Genomic DNA, 16406 nt, shown 5'->3' with positions numbered 1-16406 from the left:
CACATGGCAAATTTCTTATCCTTTGCTCACTGCCTAATCATGGTTGTTCCCAGGCCTGCTACAGTCTGTCCCCAGGGAGTCTCATCAGCTCCCATGCCTTCAGTGTCCAGCCCATGTCAGAAACTCATGTCTCTTTCTCAGTCCAGCCCTCTCCCCAACCCCACACCTGCCTCCTGGACCCCTCCTGCTGGATGTCCCACCTCTCAGGAAACAGGCTGCATACCTGCCCTCCCTCCATGTTCCCCAGCTTAGCCATCTCCCAGTTGTCTGAACCTGAAATCTGGACTTGGTTCTAGATTCTGCCCTCTCTCGCCTTTTTTTTTTTTTTTTTTTTTTTGAGACAGAGTCTTGCTGTGTCGCCCAGGCTGGAGTGCAGTGGTGCAATCTCGGCTCTCTGCAACCTCTGCCTCCCGGGTTCAAGCAATTCTCCTGCCTCAGCTTCCTGAGTAGCTGGGACTATAGGTGTGCACCACCATGCCCGGCTAATTTTTATATTTTTAGTAGAGATGGGGTTTCACCATGTTGGCCATGCTGGTCTTGAACTCCTGACCTCATGATCCACCCTCCTCGGCCTCCCAGTGCTGGGATTACAGGTGTGAGCCACCGTGCCCAGCTTCTCTCACCCTTTTCATCCTCAAGCAGCTATGAAAACCTGTCCTTTCAGGACGTACCTAAAATCCCATAGCTTCTCTCCATTTCCGCCACCAACACTTGAGCCAAGGGCCCATCACCTTTCACCTCCTGCAGCAGCCTCCTGACCTGTCTCCCTGCTGCCACTCTCAATCCCCTATGTGGTCTGTTCCTATAGGGCAGCTGGGTGTGTCTTTCCAAAATAGGAATATGTCTCTCTGCACCATGTCTTTAGCATCAAGTTCACCCAACCCATGCCCCTGCCAACCCCAGTGTTGGGGCATTCCTCAGTCTTTGCCTGGGTAACAGCTTCTCATCCTTCAGTTCAAGCGTCTGTTCCTCATGAGAGCCATTTCCAAACTCCCAGCCAGGCAGGTGGCTCTGCTATTTCTTCTCCTCACAGCACCAAGGCCTCTCCTCTGTGGACATCGCAAGCAGTCATTCACAAACTAGTCTAATCTGCAGATTCCTGAGCCCTCCTGTTCTAGATCCTGGGGATGTCAGGAGGAGGACAGTCCAGCCCCTGGCCCCTGTCATGTAATGGGGAAGACAGGCATTAAGCTGAGATCAGGAATAGATATGGACACTGAAGGCAACACAGTGGCCATGCAGGCCCTAAGGATGGTGGTCAGGGGAACCGTCTTTGAGGGTGATCTGTGGGGTCAGGGGAAGCTATTCTAGGCAGAAGGGATGGTGTACTTAAGGTGGGAGGAATGTTTTGTGATGATTTGAAAGGTGTCCAGTGTGGCTGCACAAGTGATGTGAAGAAGCCATTGATGAGGTTTAAATAGGAGACTGACCCAGCTGCGTTTGTGGTCTTTATAAAATAATTCTGGATTGGAGGAATCAAGCGAGGAAGGAAGGAGGGAAACCTGGCAGGGAGCTGCCGGAATAATTGGGTGAGTAGTAAGGGGGGCCTGACTCAGGGCAGTGGCAGTGGATTTGGGGCAGACTGAACTGTGGTTGCCTGTACTGGAGTCAGGGAAGAGGGAGGGAATGAGAATGATTCTGGTCTTCCTACCCTAACGGTGGGTGGGAGAGGGCAGTGGGAGCTGGACCACCCATATCCCCGTGGTGACCGTACCTACAGTCCCTCATCCATCCTTTGTCTTTTTTCTTTTTTTTTTTTTTTTGAGACAGAGTCTCGCTTTGTCACCCAGGCTGGAGTGCAGTGGCACGATCTCAGCTCACTGCAACGTCCACCTCCCGGGTACAAGCGATTCTCCTGCCTCAGCCTCCTGAGTAGCTGGGATTACAAGCACACGCCACCATGTCTGGCTCATTTTTGTATTTTTAGTAGAGACGGGGTTTCACCATTTTGGTCAGGCTGGTCTTGAACTCCTGACCTTGTGATCTGCCTGCCTCAGCCTCCCAAAGTGCTGGGATTACAGGTGTGAACCACTGCGCCTGGCCATCTTTTTTTCTTTTATTCATGCAGTGACATGATCTCAGCTCACTGTAGCCTTGACCTTCCAGGCTCAAGCGAGCCTCCTAGCTCAGCCTCCTGAGTAGCTGGGACTACAAGCACACGCTACCACACCCGGCTAATATTTTTTAATTTGTAGAGACGCCATGTTGTCCAGGCTGGTCTTGAACTCCTGTGTTCAAAAGATATACCTGCCTCAGCCTCCCAGAGTGCTGGGATTGCAGGTGTGAGCCACTGCACTGGCCTCATCCTTTTTCTTTTCTTTCTTTCCTTCCTTTCCCTTTCCTTTTTCCTTCCCTCCTTTCCTCCCTTCCTCCCTTCCTTACTTTCCTTTTTCTTTCTCTCTCTTTACTTGCTTCCTTCCTTTTCTTCTTTCTTTCTTTTTTTCTTTCTTCCTTCCTTTCTTTCTTTCTCTATCTCTCTTTTCTTTCTTTCTCTCTCTCTTTCCCTTTCTTTTTTATTTTTGAGACAGAGTCTCACTCTGTTGCCCAGCCAGGAGTGCAGTGGCATGATCTTGGCTCATGGCAACCTCAACCTCCTGAACTCAGGTGATCCTCCCGCCTCAGCCTCCCAAATAGTTGGGACTACAGGCATGTGCCACCACGCCTGGCTATTTTTTTTTTTTTGTAGAGACAGGGTTTTGCCATGTTGCCCAGGCTGGTCTCAAACTCCTGGCCTCAAGAGGTCTGCCCACCTCAGCCTCCCAAAGTGCTGGGATTACAGGCATAAGCCACCATGCCTGGGCACCCATCCTTTTTCTTAGAGGAGCAGATGGAGGCCCCTAAGAGGTAGAAGGCTGCTAATAAGGCCTAGGACAAGGCAGAGGGGAGGAGAAGGGAAAGTTGGGTCCGAGTCCGGATGTGATGAGGTTTCAGGGAAAGTGGCATCTGGGGTTTCCTCAGAGCCTGGAAATTCCACTGTTTCCGGGACCACTCTGAGATCCCCAAATCCTGAGATGCTCAAACCCTGAGGCCCAGTCCTTGTAAGTCCTGGGGGCCCTCTAGGGGGTGTGAGTCTGTATCTGGAGGTCCACAATCCCCTGACAAGTTTCAAGGTGGTGAGTAGGATTCTTGACCGTCCCTAATGCCAATGTACAGTTCGGGTGAGGCACACCCCACGCCTGTTACCTGCATGATCCCATGTCATCCTCATGTAATCCTTGGAGGCACATAGCTTATTTATTCCCATGGCACCTATGAGACTTCAAAGGGTTAAAGAACTTGCTCAAATTCACACGGCTAGGATGAGGCAGAGTGAGGATTTGAACCAAGGTTTGACTGACATCAGAGTCTGTGCTTTTAACTCTTGTGCTAAATTAAGTCTGGCGACCCCCCTGGTTGATTGGCTCAGTAAGAGGAGGAGGATTTGTGGGGGATTTGCTTGTGGTTGGGGTGGCTGTCCCCCTCTCATATCAAGCGATGGGAAAGGGTAGCGCTGACGTCAATTATTGCCATGGTGATACAGCAACCCTTTCCCTGCTGTCTCCATGGTAACCTGGGGGGTCCATCTGTACTTCGCCCCCTCCTTCTAAAAGGGGGTCCCTTAGGGAGGGGCTGGCTAATAAGGTGTCTGGGAAATAAGTCAGGGAAGGCAGTGATTTGAGCATCCCCCTTTGCCTGGCCCCTCCCCATTCCTCAGGCCCAGAGAGTAAGGCTGGGATCTGCATTGGGTCCTGCACTGGGGTCCGGGGACAGATGTACCCTTTAGGGTGAGGGAGGCAGCTCTGTCTTTTCCACCTGGGGATTCCCCTGGAAATTCCCCTGCCCCCAATCCCCCCACCAAGTTCTTAGGCTCCTGAACAGAACTGCTAGGAAGTTGGCAGAGAGAGGCAAGAGGGTTTCCTCAGCCCTCTTCAGGGCTGGACATCACCCAACCCCTGGGGACAGTGTCTTTGGCTGTCTGGCTCTCTGCTGTCCCTTGAAGCCAAAGGTAGGAGCAGCAGCCGTAGCAGTCTCTCTTGCTTATCAAGTGGTAGCTGTGGCAGTGATTCCTGCATGGTGCTATACATACAGGTCCTTACTGAAACTTTCTACCAGGTGTCAATTAGCCCTACTTAACAGATTTGAAGATGGAGGCTCAGAGGGGCTAAGTAACTAGCTCAAGACTGCACAGTTAGAAAAACAGCAGAGTCAGGACTTGAACTCAGCACTAGTTTCGGCCAGTGGCTCTTCCAGTGGAAAGGAGTAAGAAGAAACAGAGAACAGGATGGAAGAGAAGAGAAACAGGAGAATGAAGTGACCCAGGTAGGAGCCTGTCGTGCTCTGCCTGCCTGCAGAACAAAGTTCAAACTCCTTCACCTGGTACGCAAAGGTCTCCTTGATCCAGCTTCTCTTCTGTTAACCCATTCCTGGATCCCCTGCATTCTATGCTCTGAAAGGGAAAATGATGTCAGATTCAGGCCTGGGTTCTTAGTACCAGGCATGGCCCAGGAAGGTGTTGATGAAAATTGATGAACTGAGTTTCTTGAAATTGTCCTTCACTTTCCTGCCTCCAGGCCTTTACCCACAATGCTTCCTCCCCAAAGGGAATGCCCTTTCTCTTGCTCATGGACATTCTAGAGCTAACTAGCCCCATTGGCAAGGACTGCATCTAGAATCTTTGTATCCCTCACAAATCAGGTACGTGGGACGTGGCAGTAACTGGTTTCTAAATTTTTTTTTTTTTTTTTTTTTTTTTTTGAGATGGAATCTCACTCTGTCACCCAGGCTGGAGTGCGGTGGTGCGATCTCAGCTCACTGCAAGCTCCACCTCCTGGGTTCACACCATTCTCCTGCCTCAGCCTCCCGAGTAGCTGGGACTACAGGTTCCCGCCACCACGCCTGGCTAATTTTTTTGTATTTTTAGTAGAGACGGGGTTTCACCGTGTTAGCCAGGATGGTCTTCATCTCCTGACCTCATGATCCACCTGCCTCGGCCTCCCAAAGTGCTGGGATTATAGGTGTGATCCATCGTGCCCAGCCTAATTTTTTTTAGAGACAGGATCTCACTCTGTTGCTCAGGCTGGAGTGCAGTGGTGTGACCTTGGCTCATTGCAGCCTCAAACTCCTGGGCTCAAGCAATCCTCCTGCCTCAGGCTCCCCAGTAGCTAGGACTACAGGCACACGCCACCATACCTGGTTTTTTTGTTTTGTTTTGTTTTTAGAGATGGGATCTTGCTGTTTTCCATGCTGGTCTTGAACTCCTGGGCTCAAGTGATCCTCCTGCCTCAGCCTCCCAAAGTGCTGGGATTACAGGCCTGAGCCACCATGCCTGGCCTATTTTTTTTTTTTTTTTTTTTTTTTAAGGAAAGGAGGGTTGAGAAGAGAGGAGAAGGAAGTGGGAGAGATGGAAAAAAAGGAAGAATGAGAAGGATTCACTATTTGGGGGCTGGCAGAGTCCAAAGAGACCAGCTGATGCCTTTTTTTTTTTTTTAACCAGTGAGGAAATAGGCCCTTTTAGTAAGCCTCCTACATGGGGACTGCCTGGGAGAGCATTTTATGTGGAAACTGAGAAGGGTATCCCTTTTGGGTGACATGGAATTTTAAGGTGCTCTAGGGAAAGCTTGGACTTCTCTACCCTATGAGGATTAGAGGAGGGTGTTGAATCAATTGTCCTTAGATCTCAGGGGACAGGAGACTGAACCTGACCTTTAGGTTACACTCCCCCCGTAACAAAATTGGAAAGTAGAATATACGGGCTCATTAAAGCCAAATTGGAAAGTAGGAAATAGTTGTTTAGCTTAAATACTAGCACTTCCAGGCAGGCTTCCTGTCATGGGCCCCTCCAAGGGCAGATCTTAGGGCATGTGGTCTCAGGATGCTGAGGAGTGTGCTAGACTCTCATTGGGGGACCTTGGGTAAGTCTCAAAGGCTCAGTTCACTCTTCTGTAAAATAGGAAGTTAAACCAATGTCTTTCTTTCTCTTTTGTTTTTTTTTTGGATAGAGTCTTGCTCTGTTGCCCAGGCTGGAGTGCAGTGGCATGATCTCAGCTCACTGCAACCTCTGCCTCCTAGGTTCAAGGAATTCTCCTGCCTCAGCCTCCCGAGTGGCTGGGATTACAGGTGCGTACCACCACACCCAGCTAATTTTTGTATTTTTAGTAGAGACGGGGTTTCGCCATGTTGGCCAGGCTGGTCTCGAACTCCTGACCTTGTGATCCACCTGCCTCGGTCTCCCAAAGTGCTAGGATTACAGGCGTGAGCCACCGCCTGGCAAGCCACCATTTTTCAAATGGCCTCTTCCCCAATCTTTTTATGATCACTTCAGTCCTGGGAGAAACCAAGGCTCAGAATGGACTGGGGCAGCTCCAAACCCTTCCAATAAGGAAGGTCCCAGGCACCTAGGGCCACAAAGAGCAAGTCGCAGAACTTTGTCGCAGAACTTCTCGCTCGAGAGGATTAAAATGGGTCTGGTCGGGTGCCTGTAGTCCCAGCTACTTGGGAGGCTGAGGCAGGAGAATTGTTTGAACCTGGGAGGCAGAGGTTGCAGTGAACAGAGATCATGCCACTGCAGTCCAGCCTGGGAAACAGAGCGAGACTCCATCTCATAGATAGATAGATAGATAGATGATAGATAAGATAGATAAGATAGATAGATAGATAGCCTGGTGTGGGTGGCCAATGGCTGTATTCTATGTTACTTGTCGGTCCACCTCTTCCTCCTGTTCCCCGCTTCTGTGGGTTGCCAGGGTCCAGCACAGTGATGTGAATTTCACCGGAGAATCACGAGAGGGTTAGAGAGATGGACCAGGGCAGGGCCCAAGGGAAAGGCTGCCCAGGAGGGGTCAGGACCAGCAAGATATGAGAGGAGTGAAGTGGCGTAGGTTGAAAGGCGGAAGGGCGGGCCCCTAAGGCTGGGTCCAAACGAGGAGGCCGCGGAAGGGAAAGTGTTATTGGACTGGGCAGAGCAGCTGGTGGGCCCGACGGATAGACATACACTGCCAGCCCGGAGTGGAAAGAACAGTTTATGCTGTGCTTTATTAAAATGTGCATCATTCTTTTATTTTAAAATGTGCATCATTGTCTCGTGCTCGGCGCATGCGACCTCAGCGTGGTGGCCCGCGGGGGGCCTCGTTCCCGCCCAGCTCCCGCGGAGCCGCAGGGAGCAGGCGCACTCACGTGGCGCGGGCCCGGGGGCTCCCGCCCATGGCGAGGTAGACGTCGATGGGTACGTGCAGCAGCGTCAGGCAGTGGCATCCAGGGCAGCGACGAAGCGGCCTGGGGAAAGCGGCGCGCGACAGGGGCCGCTGAGGCAGGGGCTTGGCCCATCCTGTGGGGCGAACCCAGGGAGTGCACCTGGGGTCCCCGGGGGTCCGGACGTGGATGCGGGGTCCTGACTGCTGGGGGCGCCAAGTGGGACGGAGGGCGGGGCCGCGGGACGGGCGGAGGCGGGGGTGGGGCGCGGGCCTTACCTGACCGGGTTGTGCTCCGTCGCTACCGCCTCTGGGCTGTCCTGGGACTCGGGGGCGGCGGCAAGGCCACGGGAGTCTCCGGCCTCAATGGGGAATCTCCGACCCTGCGGGGGCTCCTGGGCGCTCATGTCCAAGCCCCGGGGCGCTCTGCGCGGGGAGTGGCGGTCAGGCCTCTCCCGGGTCGCCGGGCGCTGCCGCCTCGCGCCCGCCCCCTGGGCCGTCGCTCACCTCCCGGCGGCTGAGACCGGTCCCAGGCTAGAAGCAGCTGCCCGAGCCCTTGCCGCGGGAGAACGCTCCGGTCCAGGCGGAGCCGGGCAGGTCTCTGTGGCGTGCCCGGCCCGGGCGTCGAGGAGGGCAGCATTGTGACCCGGGCCGCGGCGCGCTGACCTCACAGAGCACGTTCCTCCCACTGGAGAACCCCCAACGGTGCCCCCTGCCGCCCCTGGCACTCAGCGAGGGCCAGAATCGGGGACTGGAGGGCTCTGGCCATGGCGCCTGGAGACGGGGTCGCGCAGACCCCGGACACCCGAGGGGGGCGCAGCAGGCCAGGGCAACCCGCCGCGAGGCGGCGTCCACGCCGAGGAGCCGCGCATTCCCGGCCCACACAGACGCGGCGGAGCGCCCTCCCAGGCGGGACTACGACTCAGTGCCTGGCGCGGGCGCGGGCTCGGCGGTGACTTAATCCGGGCTGGGTTTGGTGGTGGTAGTGAAGGCAGGTAGGGGCACTGCCCATTTTGGCCAAGGGTCACACAGCATCTACATCACAATTGCACCGGAGCTTAAAAATGTCTGACCCTGTCCCTCCCCACCACCCGCCGCTGTGTCCAGACAGAGAATGTTCTAACGCTGGGGGCGGCTGCGGATGAAGTCCTTGGGGAGAAAAGGAGCAGGCCAAGGGCGATGGTGGAGTAGAGCTGCCTCTCAGAGGCAGCATGAGCTGAGAGGGTGATAGGAAGGCGGCGCTAGACAGCATGGAGGACTTTCTGCTCTCCAATGGGTACCAGCTGGGCAAGACCATTGGGGAAGGGACCTACTCAAAAGTCAAAGAAGCATTTTCCAAAAAACACCAAAGAAAAGTGGCAATTAAAGTTATAGACAAGATGGGAGGGCCAGAAGGTGAGCCGGGGCCCCTTTGGAGGGAAGGAGGGAGGGCTGGCTGAGGTGGGTGGGTGCTTCCTCCTGTTTGTTAGAAAGATCATTCGATCATTCCCTGCTCCCGCTGGCCTGGAACCAAGCAAGCCCGATGGCAGCTCTGGAGTGGGTCAGTGGGGAACATAGGGGTTCTGGGAGTCCAGGAACATTACACCCCCACAGAATGCAAGATGAAAGTGGTATGAGGTGAAGGATCCTCAGAGGCAAAACCTGAGCCAGGCTTTCCTTTCCGGCAGGGGAACAGAGACTGGCAGAGGCCACAACCAGGGCTAGTAGAGAACAGGGGCTGGTGCCAAGGCCCGTGGAGATGGGAAAAAGGAAGACAGGGCTCATGGAAAGAATTGTGGGGTCAGGGGACAGCGGCGGGAGGAGCTGGCTCACCACCCTGTGGACAAATCAGGCCTTATAATTTGTGATTCTGTGGCTTTCTCTAAAAGTCCCTCACCCTGTGGACAAATCAGGCCTTATAATTTGTGATTCTGTGGCTTTCTCTAAAAGTCCCTAAAGCACCTTGATATCCAGTCTCACAGACTGCTCACAACAGTCCACAAGGCTGGTGGGGAGTGCTTCTTTTGAATGATATACTAATGACAAAAATAACAGAAGTGAACATTCTTTGCAATGTCCAAGCAGCTAGACACATTTAAGACCATTAAGAAAGCCAAGAAATAAGACCCAGACAAGGTGGGCAGAAGTTGGAAGGCAGGAGACAGGTGTGAGGAGGTGGGCCTTTCTGATCTGCCAGCCCATCTCTCCTCCCCTTACTTCCTCAGAGTTTATCCAGAGATTCCTCCCTCGGGAGCTCCAAATCGTCCGTACCCTGGACCACAAGAACATCATCCAGGTGTATGAGATGCTGGAGTCTGCCGACGGGAAAATCTGCCTGGTAATGGAGCTGGCTGAGGGAGGGGATGTCTTTGACTGCGTGCTGAATGGGGGGCCACTGCCTGAAAGCCGGGCCAAGGCCCTCTTCCGTCAGATGGTTGAGGCCATCCGCTACTGCCATGGCTTTGGTGTGGCCCACCGGGACCTCAAATGTGAGAACGCCTTGTTGCAGGGCTTCAACCTGAAGCTGACTGACTTTGGCTTTGCCAAGGTGTTGCCCAAGTCACACCGGGAGCTGAGCCAGACCTTCTGCGGCAGTACAGCCTATGCTGCCCCCGAGGTGCTGCAGGGCATTCCCCACGATAGCAAAAAAGGTGATGTCTGGAGCATGGGTGTGGTCCTGTATGTCATGCTCTGTGCCAGCCTACCTTTTGACGACACAGACATCCCCAAGATGCTGTGGCAGCAGCAGAAGGGGGTGTCCTTCCCCACTCATCTGAGCATCTCGGCCGATTGCCAGGACCTGCTCAAGAGGCTCCTGGAACCCGATATGATCCTCCGGCCTTCAATTGAAGAAGTTAGTTGGCATCCATGGCTAGCAAGCACTTGATAAAAGCAATGGCAAGTGCTCTCCAATAAAGTAGGGGGAGAAAGCAAACCCAAAAACCCGCTTCTAAAATGGTGATATATATTTTATGCTTTAAGTTTACTTATCCTAAAACTTACCTACATCTACCCCAGCCTTACGACTACTCTTTCCTTTTAGAGATCTTCATGGAATCAAAGGGCCTCATTCAGATTTCCTTTTTTTTTTTAAGAGTCTTGCTCTGTCGCCCAGGCTGGAATGCAGTGGCACGATTCCAGCTCACTGCAACTCTGCTTCCCAGGTTCAAGCGATTCTCCTGCCTCAGCCTCCCCAGTAGCTGGGATTACAGGCACCTCCCACCACGCCTGGCTATTTCTGCTATTTTTAGTAGAGATGGGGTTTCACCATGTTGGCCAGGCTGGTCTGGAACTCCTGACCTTAAGTGATCCACCCACCTTGGCCTCCCAAAATGTTGGGATTACAGGCATGAGCCACTGCGCCTGGCCTGACAAGTGATTTTCATACTAAAGTTAATTAAAATAGACCCAAGAATCATATACAAACAGGGGGAAGAGAGGAGAAAAATGACCAAGAGCAACTGAAGCCATTCTTGTTGCAACTTCCTTTCCAAAGGAAAGCAGAGGCATTGGGAGTGCAGAGATGGCCTCCCGACTCCTTGTCCCAGTGAGAGGCCTGTTGGGAGCCCTGACCCTTTCTCATCCCAAAGGCAAAGCTGAATCTGGGATGAGGACAAGGTACGTCCTCTGGACCTAGGCTATCCCCCTACCCTGTCTCTGGCTCCAAGTGGGAAGCCAGTCCTGCCCTGGCCCAGTGCGGCTGCCAAGGGGACAAAAACAGACCCCCAGACACCTTTCAGCTTTGGGTGAATCACTTTAATGCTGTTAACGGCAAGTCTGTAAAAGGTTCAGGACAAAGTTCTTTTTTCTTTCTTTTTTAATTATAAAACTAACAGCTGTTAGAATCTTTTTTTCTTTTTTTCCTTTTTTCTTTTCCCAGCTACAAAATACTCTGGGGAGATGCATTATAATTTAAAATATATAATATTGCACAAACAACCAAAAGGTTAATTAAACTAAAGAAATAATTACAAAGAGAAAAACCCCATCCCGTCAAAAAAAAGATTCAGCATTCTCTCCATCCCACCCCCTCACTGAAGGTTTGAAGTGGAAGTGACCTCACTCTCTTGGTGTCCCTGACCCACGATCCCTTTCACTCATTGGTGAGCACACCAGATTAGGTACAAGAATCACCAGAGCAGCATCGTGAAGCACCAGGCTCTCCAGAGATTCCTGCAGCCCCTCATTCCCCCAGAGGTGCAGCTTTACCAGAGTGGAGGGTGAGAGCACAAAGGCTGGTTCTGTCTTCAGGAAGAAGAGCTTTTGCAGAAGCCTGATGAGAGTTTCAAGTTCACCCCCAGGATAGCCCTTCTAGAAGCAGAAGGGCTGAGGCGGAGAAGCTAGGCTTACCAGAGTTGTAAGTACTCGGCTTTGATCACCGCTCTGTACCGCTGGTAGCTGTTTTGTGTCCTAAGCTACAGGGGAGTTGAGGTGGGTAGCTGGTTGGACAAGGTATCCTGCCAGGCAACACACAGAAGGGCCTGAAGTGGCCCCCTCCCTTCTTGGGGAGGGGAAGAAACGCAAGAGCGAACTCCTGCAGGTGGCACAGTTGGGCTAAGGACTTGGGTGCATCTGACATGAAGCAGCCCTGGGAAGGCATGGGGACAGACCAGCGTGGGCTGGAGGAAAGGAAGGAGGTGGGTCAGGGTTTGGTCTCTGGATTCTGAACCCCAAAGGAGCCTTTCCAGGAATGGAAAATGCCTGGGAGGGGGAGATTCCCAAGAGAGGCAAATTTCCCAGCGATAAGTGCCTCTTACCCACTGGGATAGGAACCAAAATGTGTTCGCTGTCCCTGTTTAGCCAAGGGTAGGTGGCATGGCCCTCCCTGCCTGCTTATGTATGGACAGAGTATGTTGTCTCAGGTTCCTCCGAGAAACTGGTGGTTTAGCTTCTGTCTACACAGGCAGAAGGGCTAGAACTATCCCTTGGGACTTCCCAGCAGGAGTCCTCAGGAACAGTGGGTGTTCAGCAGAAAAACACAGGCTCTTCTGGTGAGGAGGATAGGTTTCCTCTCCCTTGGGTCATCCTATTGTTGGCACAAGTCAGAGTTTCTGGCCGGGATTTAGAGAGCCCCTTCCCAGGCGTGAGCAGAGGCCCAAGAGGGCCAGCAGGGAGCCACCAGAATCTGTGCCCAGAGCTCTGGTTGGCAGAGGAGATTTGGGGGAACATTCTCAGTCTTCCAGGGCTGGGCTGAGACGAGCGAGGGAGGCGAGAGATGCCATGGGTGGGGGAGCTGCTCCCTCTGGCTCCCTCACTCCCAGTCCTCCCACTCTACATCTTCCAGCTGCAAATGGGAGGGGGTAATGGAAATCACAAACACATAGTTACTCCTGAGTCAGGCCCAGACCTAACCTCCCCTTGCTGAGCAGAGCCACCTCCCATCCCCTACCCTAGGCCATACTCTGAGGTCCCACTGAGAGTGAACCCCTAGTCTTAAGGAATGTGTCTGAGGGGCAGAGCTGCCCTCTGCCTGAGGGGTGGGCCTGCTGCTCTGATTACCTCAGACCTAAAGGAAACACTTCCCCCAACCAACACCAGACACCACAAGGTGATGGCTGCCTACATGAACCAAGTCAGCCTCAGTCCTTTAAGAAGAACTTGCCTCCTGCTGAGCAGATAATGCCATGGCTCTGAGAAGCAGAGAACTCAGGAGGCCTGAGCAGATACTTGGCCCTGGACACAAAAGACCAGTGTAATCAAGGGCAAGTTACTTAGTCTTTGGGTGAATGGAGGCCACTGCCTGAGTGGCACTGTGGCCAAAAGCAGAGGTGGCAGTGGCCTACAGATGCCCACTAGGTCTTCACTAGGGGCACCAACACCCTAATTCCCAGCTCAAGTCTCCCCACGGAACCTTTTCTTGCTTTATTCCTACTCTTGGCCTGCTGTCGGCTAAGCCCTGGTATAGCAGGTTCTAGAATGCTCACGTGTACTGCACGTCAGGTTTTAAAGGGGGCTGCAAAGACACAAAAAGCCAGCAAGCCCCTGTGGCCTGACAGGGCACTATGGGCTTTCTCTGTCCTGGGTATAGTGAGGTAGTCACAAGTGCAAAATACTCCTGAGTAGGTAAAATACTCCCCCAAGGCTTCAGTTTCCCATCATGAAAAAGGAGGCCCTTCACATGTCTCTCTAATCTGTCCACCTCTTTCTAACTGGCTCATGAGTTACATGATGGAAGGACTCATGTGGTTCTTATGTGACAGTGGAACTAACGCTGACATGAATCAGATGTCTGGGTTGCAGCCTCAGTCCTGTCACTTATTAGCTGGGAGAGCTTTGGACTGTTCCAGCCTCTCAATCTAAATGAGCCACTTTTGATTCTGAGAGGTAGTGAAGAATAACAGTACTAAGGCCTCTTTGAGCTTAATAACTGGAATGGGTTTTGTGGGGTTTATCACTGATGTCTCCTGAGTGCTGGTCACCATGTCTCAGGCAATAGCCCTAAGGTGTCTACATGGATCACCTCATTACAGCTTATAAGCCAGGTCTTATAATGATCAATTCCATGTTTTAGATGAGGAACCAGGGGCTCAGGTTAAGTAACTTGCCCTTGATCACACTGGTCTTTTGTCTCCAAGGCCAAGTATATACTCAGGCCTCATACCTGAGGACCACAACTCAGAAGGTCAGGCAGGGTTTGATGTCTGTTTTCTTTTTCTTTTCTTTTTTTTTTTCAAAAATAGAAATGGGGTCTCACTATATTGGCCAGGCTGGTCTTGAACTCCTTGCCTCAAGCAATCCTCCCACCTTGGCCTCCCAAAGTGTTGGGATTACAGGTGTGAGCCACCGCGCTCAGCATGACATCTGTTTTCTTAAGCAGTTTCTCAGGCAATTTTGATACAGAGCTAAGGTCAAGAACTCGACCCTCTATCCACCCTGGAACTGAGGGAAAGTGCAGCCTGCTGATGACCACTGTTGTGGGTCTGAGCAGGAAGCTCCAGCTCCTTTCCCACCACCTGTCACCTCGGACAGGAGCAGGGACCCTCCTGAGGGGACAGCTGGGCTGGCTGGGGAGAGCTCTCACACCCAGGACCATTAGGCTCGCTTCCCTCTGACCCACCAGGCCCACTCACCTCCCCGGAGGCATCCACTTTGGAAAGTGCCATCTGCACCTCCTCTTCAGTCATGTCCAAGTCAAAGTCTTTCTCCCAGTCCTCACTGATGTCCGTGCTTGAGCCTGGAACCACGAGCCACAGTGTGAAAAGCAGGAGGAGGCAGGGAAGGGGCACCTGAAGAGGGTGTAGCTGGGGAGATAGCATGCTTCAAAAGGGTCTCACAAATACACAAGTCTTTACATTTTGTGTTCACTCTGGTGCACCAATCCTACTTTGTTTTTTTTGTTTGTTTGTTTTCTTAGATGGAGTCTTGCTGTCACCCAGGCTGGAGTGCAGTGGTGTGATCCTGGCCCACTGCAACCTCTGCTTCCCAGGTTCAAGCGATTCTCCTGCATCAGCCTCCCAAGTAGCTGGGACTACAGGCGCACGCCCCACACACCTGGCTAATTTTTATATTTTTAGTAGAGACGGGGTTTCACCACGTTGGCCAAGCTGGTTTCAAACTCCTGACCTCAATGATCTGGCCACCTCGGCCTCCCAAGGTGCTGGGATTATAGGTGTGAGCCACCGCACCTGGCCCCCACTTTTAAGAATCTATTCTAAGGAAAAATCTTGGATTCAGTCAGAAATTTAGCAAAGAGTGTTCACTGCAGTGCTGTCATAGTGATGGAAACCTAGAAACAATCTGAAAGCCCACTGACAGGGAATTAGACAAGTAAACAGTGAGTTACATGGTGGAACACTGTAGGCTGTTAGAGGTTAGGCTGGAGAAGAACTTCACATCCATGCCAAACAGCCTTAAACTATTACCTCGGAAAAGGCAGGTTACTAAAGAGTGGAGAAGCACTTTGGCCCAGAGGCTCCAAGAGAGTCACAGAAATCTTCCAGAGGAAATCAACAGTGAACTGAGACCTTGTCTCTAGAAAAAAATTTAAAAATTAGCCAGGCATGGTAGTACACACCTAAGGAGTCCCAGCTACTCAGGAGGCTGAGGTGTGGTGATCACTTGAGCCCAGGAGTTCAAGGCTGCAGTGAGCTATGATCATGCCACTGCAGTCCAGCCTGTAGACAGTGCAAAACCCTGTCTCTAAAGAAAACAAAAACCTCCCCTCGAACCCCCAAACAGTAGACCTCTTCTTCCTCACTCCATTCTGCCCACACTAATCTTGTTCCTCCAGAAACATACCAGGCGCATTCCGAACTTAGGGCTTTTGCATGGGCTGTTCCCTGCACCTGGAACTCGTATCCTCAGATATCTACAAGACCAACTTTTCACCTCCTTCATGCCATTGCCCAAATCGTACCTTCTAGATGTGGCCTACACTGACCATCCTAGTTTAAAGAGCAACCCATCATCACCCTCACTCTGCTCTAGTTGTTCTTTTTTTTCTGAGACAGAGTCTCGCTCTGTCACCCAGGCTGGAGTGCAGTGGCACAATCTCAGCTCCCTGCAACCTCCGCCTCCTGGATTCTCTTGCCTCAGCCTCCTGAGTAGCTGGGATTACAGGCACCTGCCACCACATCCAGCTAATTTTTGTATTTTTACTTATATATTTTTTGAGACAGAGTCTTGCTCTGTTGCCCAGGCTGGAGTGCAGTGGCGCGATCCTAGCTCACTGCAACCTCTGCCTCGCAGGTTCAAGTGATTCTCCTGCCTCAGCCTCCTGAGTAGCTGAGATTACAGGGGCATGCCACCATGCCTGGCTAATTTTTGTATTTTTAGTAGAAATGGGGTTTCACTATGTTGGCCAGGCTGGTCTCAAACTCCTGACCTTAGGTGATCCGCCTGCTTTGACCTCCCAAGGTACTGGGATTATAGGTGTGAGCCACCGCGCCTGGCTCTGGATTGTTCTTTTTCCCATTGTAGTGATCACTTTCTAACATATTACATAATCAGACTTAATATGTTTATTGTATATTAATAGAGGAGTTAGAATATAAGCCCTGTGAGTGCCGGGATCTTTTGTTTTGTTCTCTTATGTATTTCAAGTTTTTAGAACACATAGTTGGCACTCAATAGTCACAGACCCTTTCTGTAAACCAGGGGTTGGCAAACTATGGCCCAGGGATCAAATGTAGCCATGTCGCCGGGCGTGGTGGCTCACGCTTGTAATCCCAGCACTTTGGGAGGCCGAGACAGGCAGATCATGAGGTCAGAAGATCGAGACCATCCTGGCTAATGTGGTGAAACCCCGTCTCTACTAAAAAT

The 16406-nt window shown here is 52.2% G+C and overlaps 3 protein-coding genes across 12 annotated transcripts in view; 1 reads left to right on the top strand and 2 right to left on the bottom strand.

The window, feature by feature from the left end:
• Nucleotides 1-7009: 7009 nt before the first annotated feature.
• LOC134806944 (family with sequence similarity 229 member A) lies at nt 7010-7933 on the bottom strand. The gene is given in 4 exon segments (XM_063783414.1): nt 7010-7251; nt 7446-7592; nt 7674-7779; nt 7782-7933. Coding segments are annotated over 4 exon segments (381 nt in total). The 5' UTR covers nt 7807-7933; the 3' UTR covers nt 7010-7148.
• Nucleotides 7871-10088, top strand: TSSK3 (testis specific serine kinase 3). The gene is made up of 2 exons (XM_054665258.2): nt 7871-8561; nt 9371-10088. The coding sequence occupies exons 1-2, from the start codon at nt 8417-8419 to the stop codon at nt 10030-10032; spliced, it is 807 nt and encodes a 268-aa protein (XP_054521233.1). The 5' UTR covers nt 7871-8416; the 3' UTR covers nt 10033-10088.
• Nucleotides 10089-10879: 791 nt separating this feature from the next.
• Nucleotides 10880-16406, bottom strand: part of BSDC1 (BSD domain containing 1) — a 29686-nt gene continuing 24159 nt past the window's right edge. For 3 of the 10 annotated variants that reach the window (XM_063813280.1, XM_063813273.1, XM_016951065.4), the window contains exons 10-11: nt 14216-14319; nt 10880-12429 (exon numbers count right to left, since the gene is read on the bottom strand). In XM_063813280.1, the coding sequence (XP_063669350.1) occupies nt 12397-12429; nt 14216-14319 (137 nt within the window). In that variant the 3' untranslated portion in view covers nt 10880-12396. 10 annotated transcript variants of the gene reach the window in all.

This window comes from Pan troglodytes, chromosome 1 (assembly GCF_028858775.2).
Source record: "Pan troglodytes isolate AG18354 chromosome 1, NHGRI_mPanTro3-v2.0_pri, whole genome shotgun sequence".
Taxonomy (NCBI): Eukaryota; Metazoa; Chordata; class Mammalia; order Primates; family Hominidae; genus Pan; species Pan troglodytes.
The sequence above is the reverse complement of the archived record's forward strand: the minus strand, read 5'-3'. Positions and strand labels throughout refer to the sequence as shown.

Bases quoted from the DNA above. Each gene is read 5' to 3' on its own strand.
- TSSK3 (XM_054665258.2), top strand. From the start codon at position 8,417: ATGGAGGACTTTCTGCTCTCCAATGGGTACCAGCTGGGCAAGACCATT. The intron at 8,562-9,370 runs GTGAGCCGGGGC...TTACTTCCTCAG, and splicing joins CAAGATGGGAGGGCCAGAAG to AGTTTATCCAGAGATTCCTC.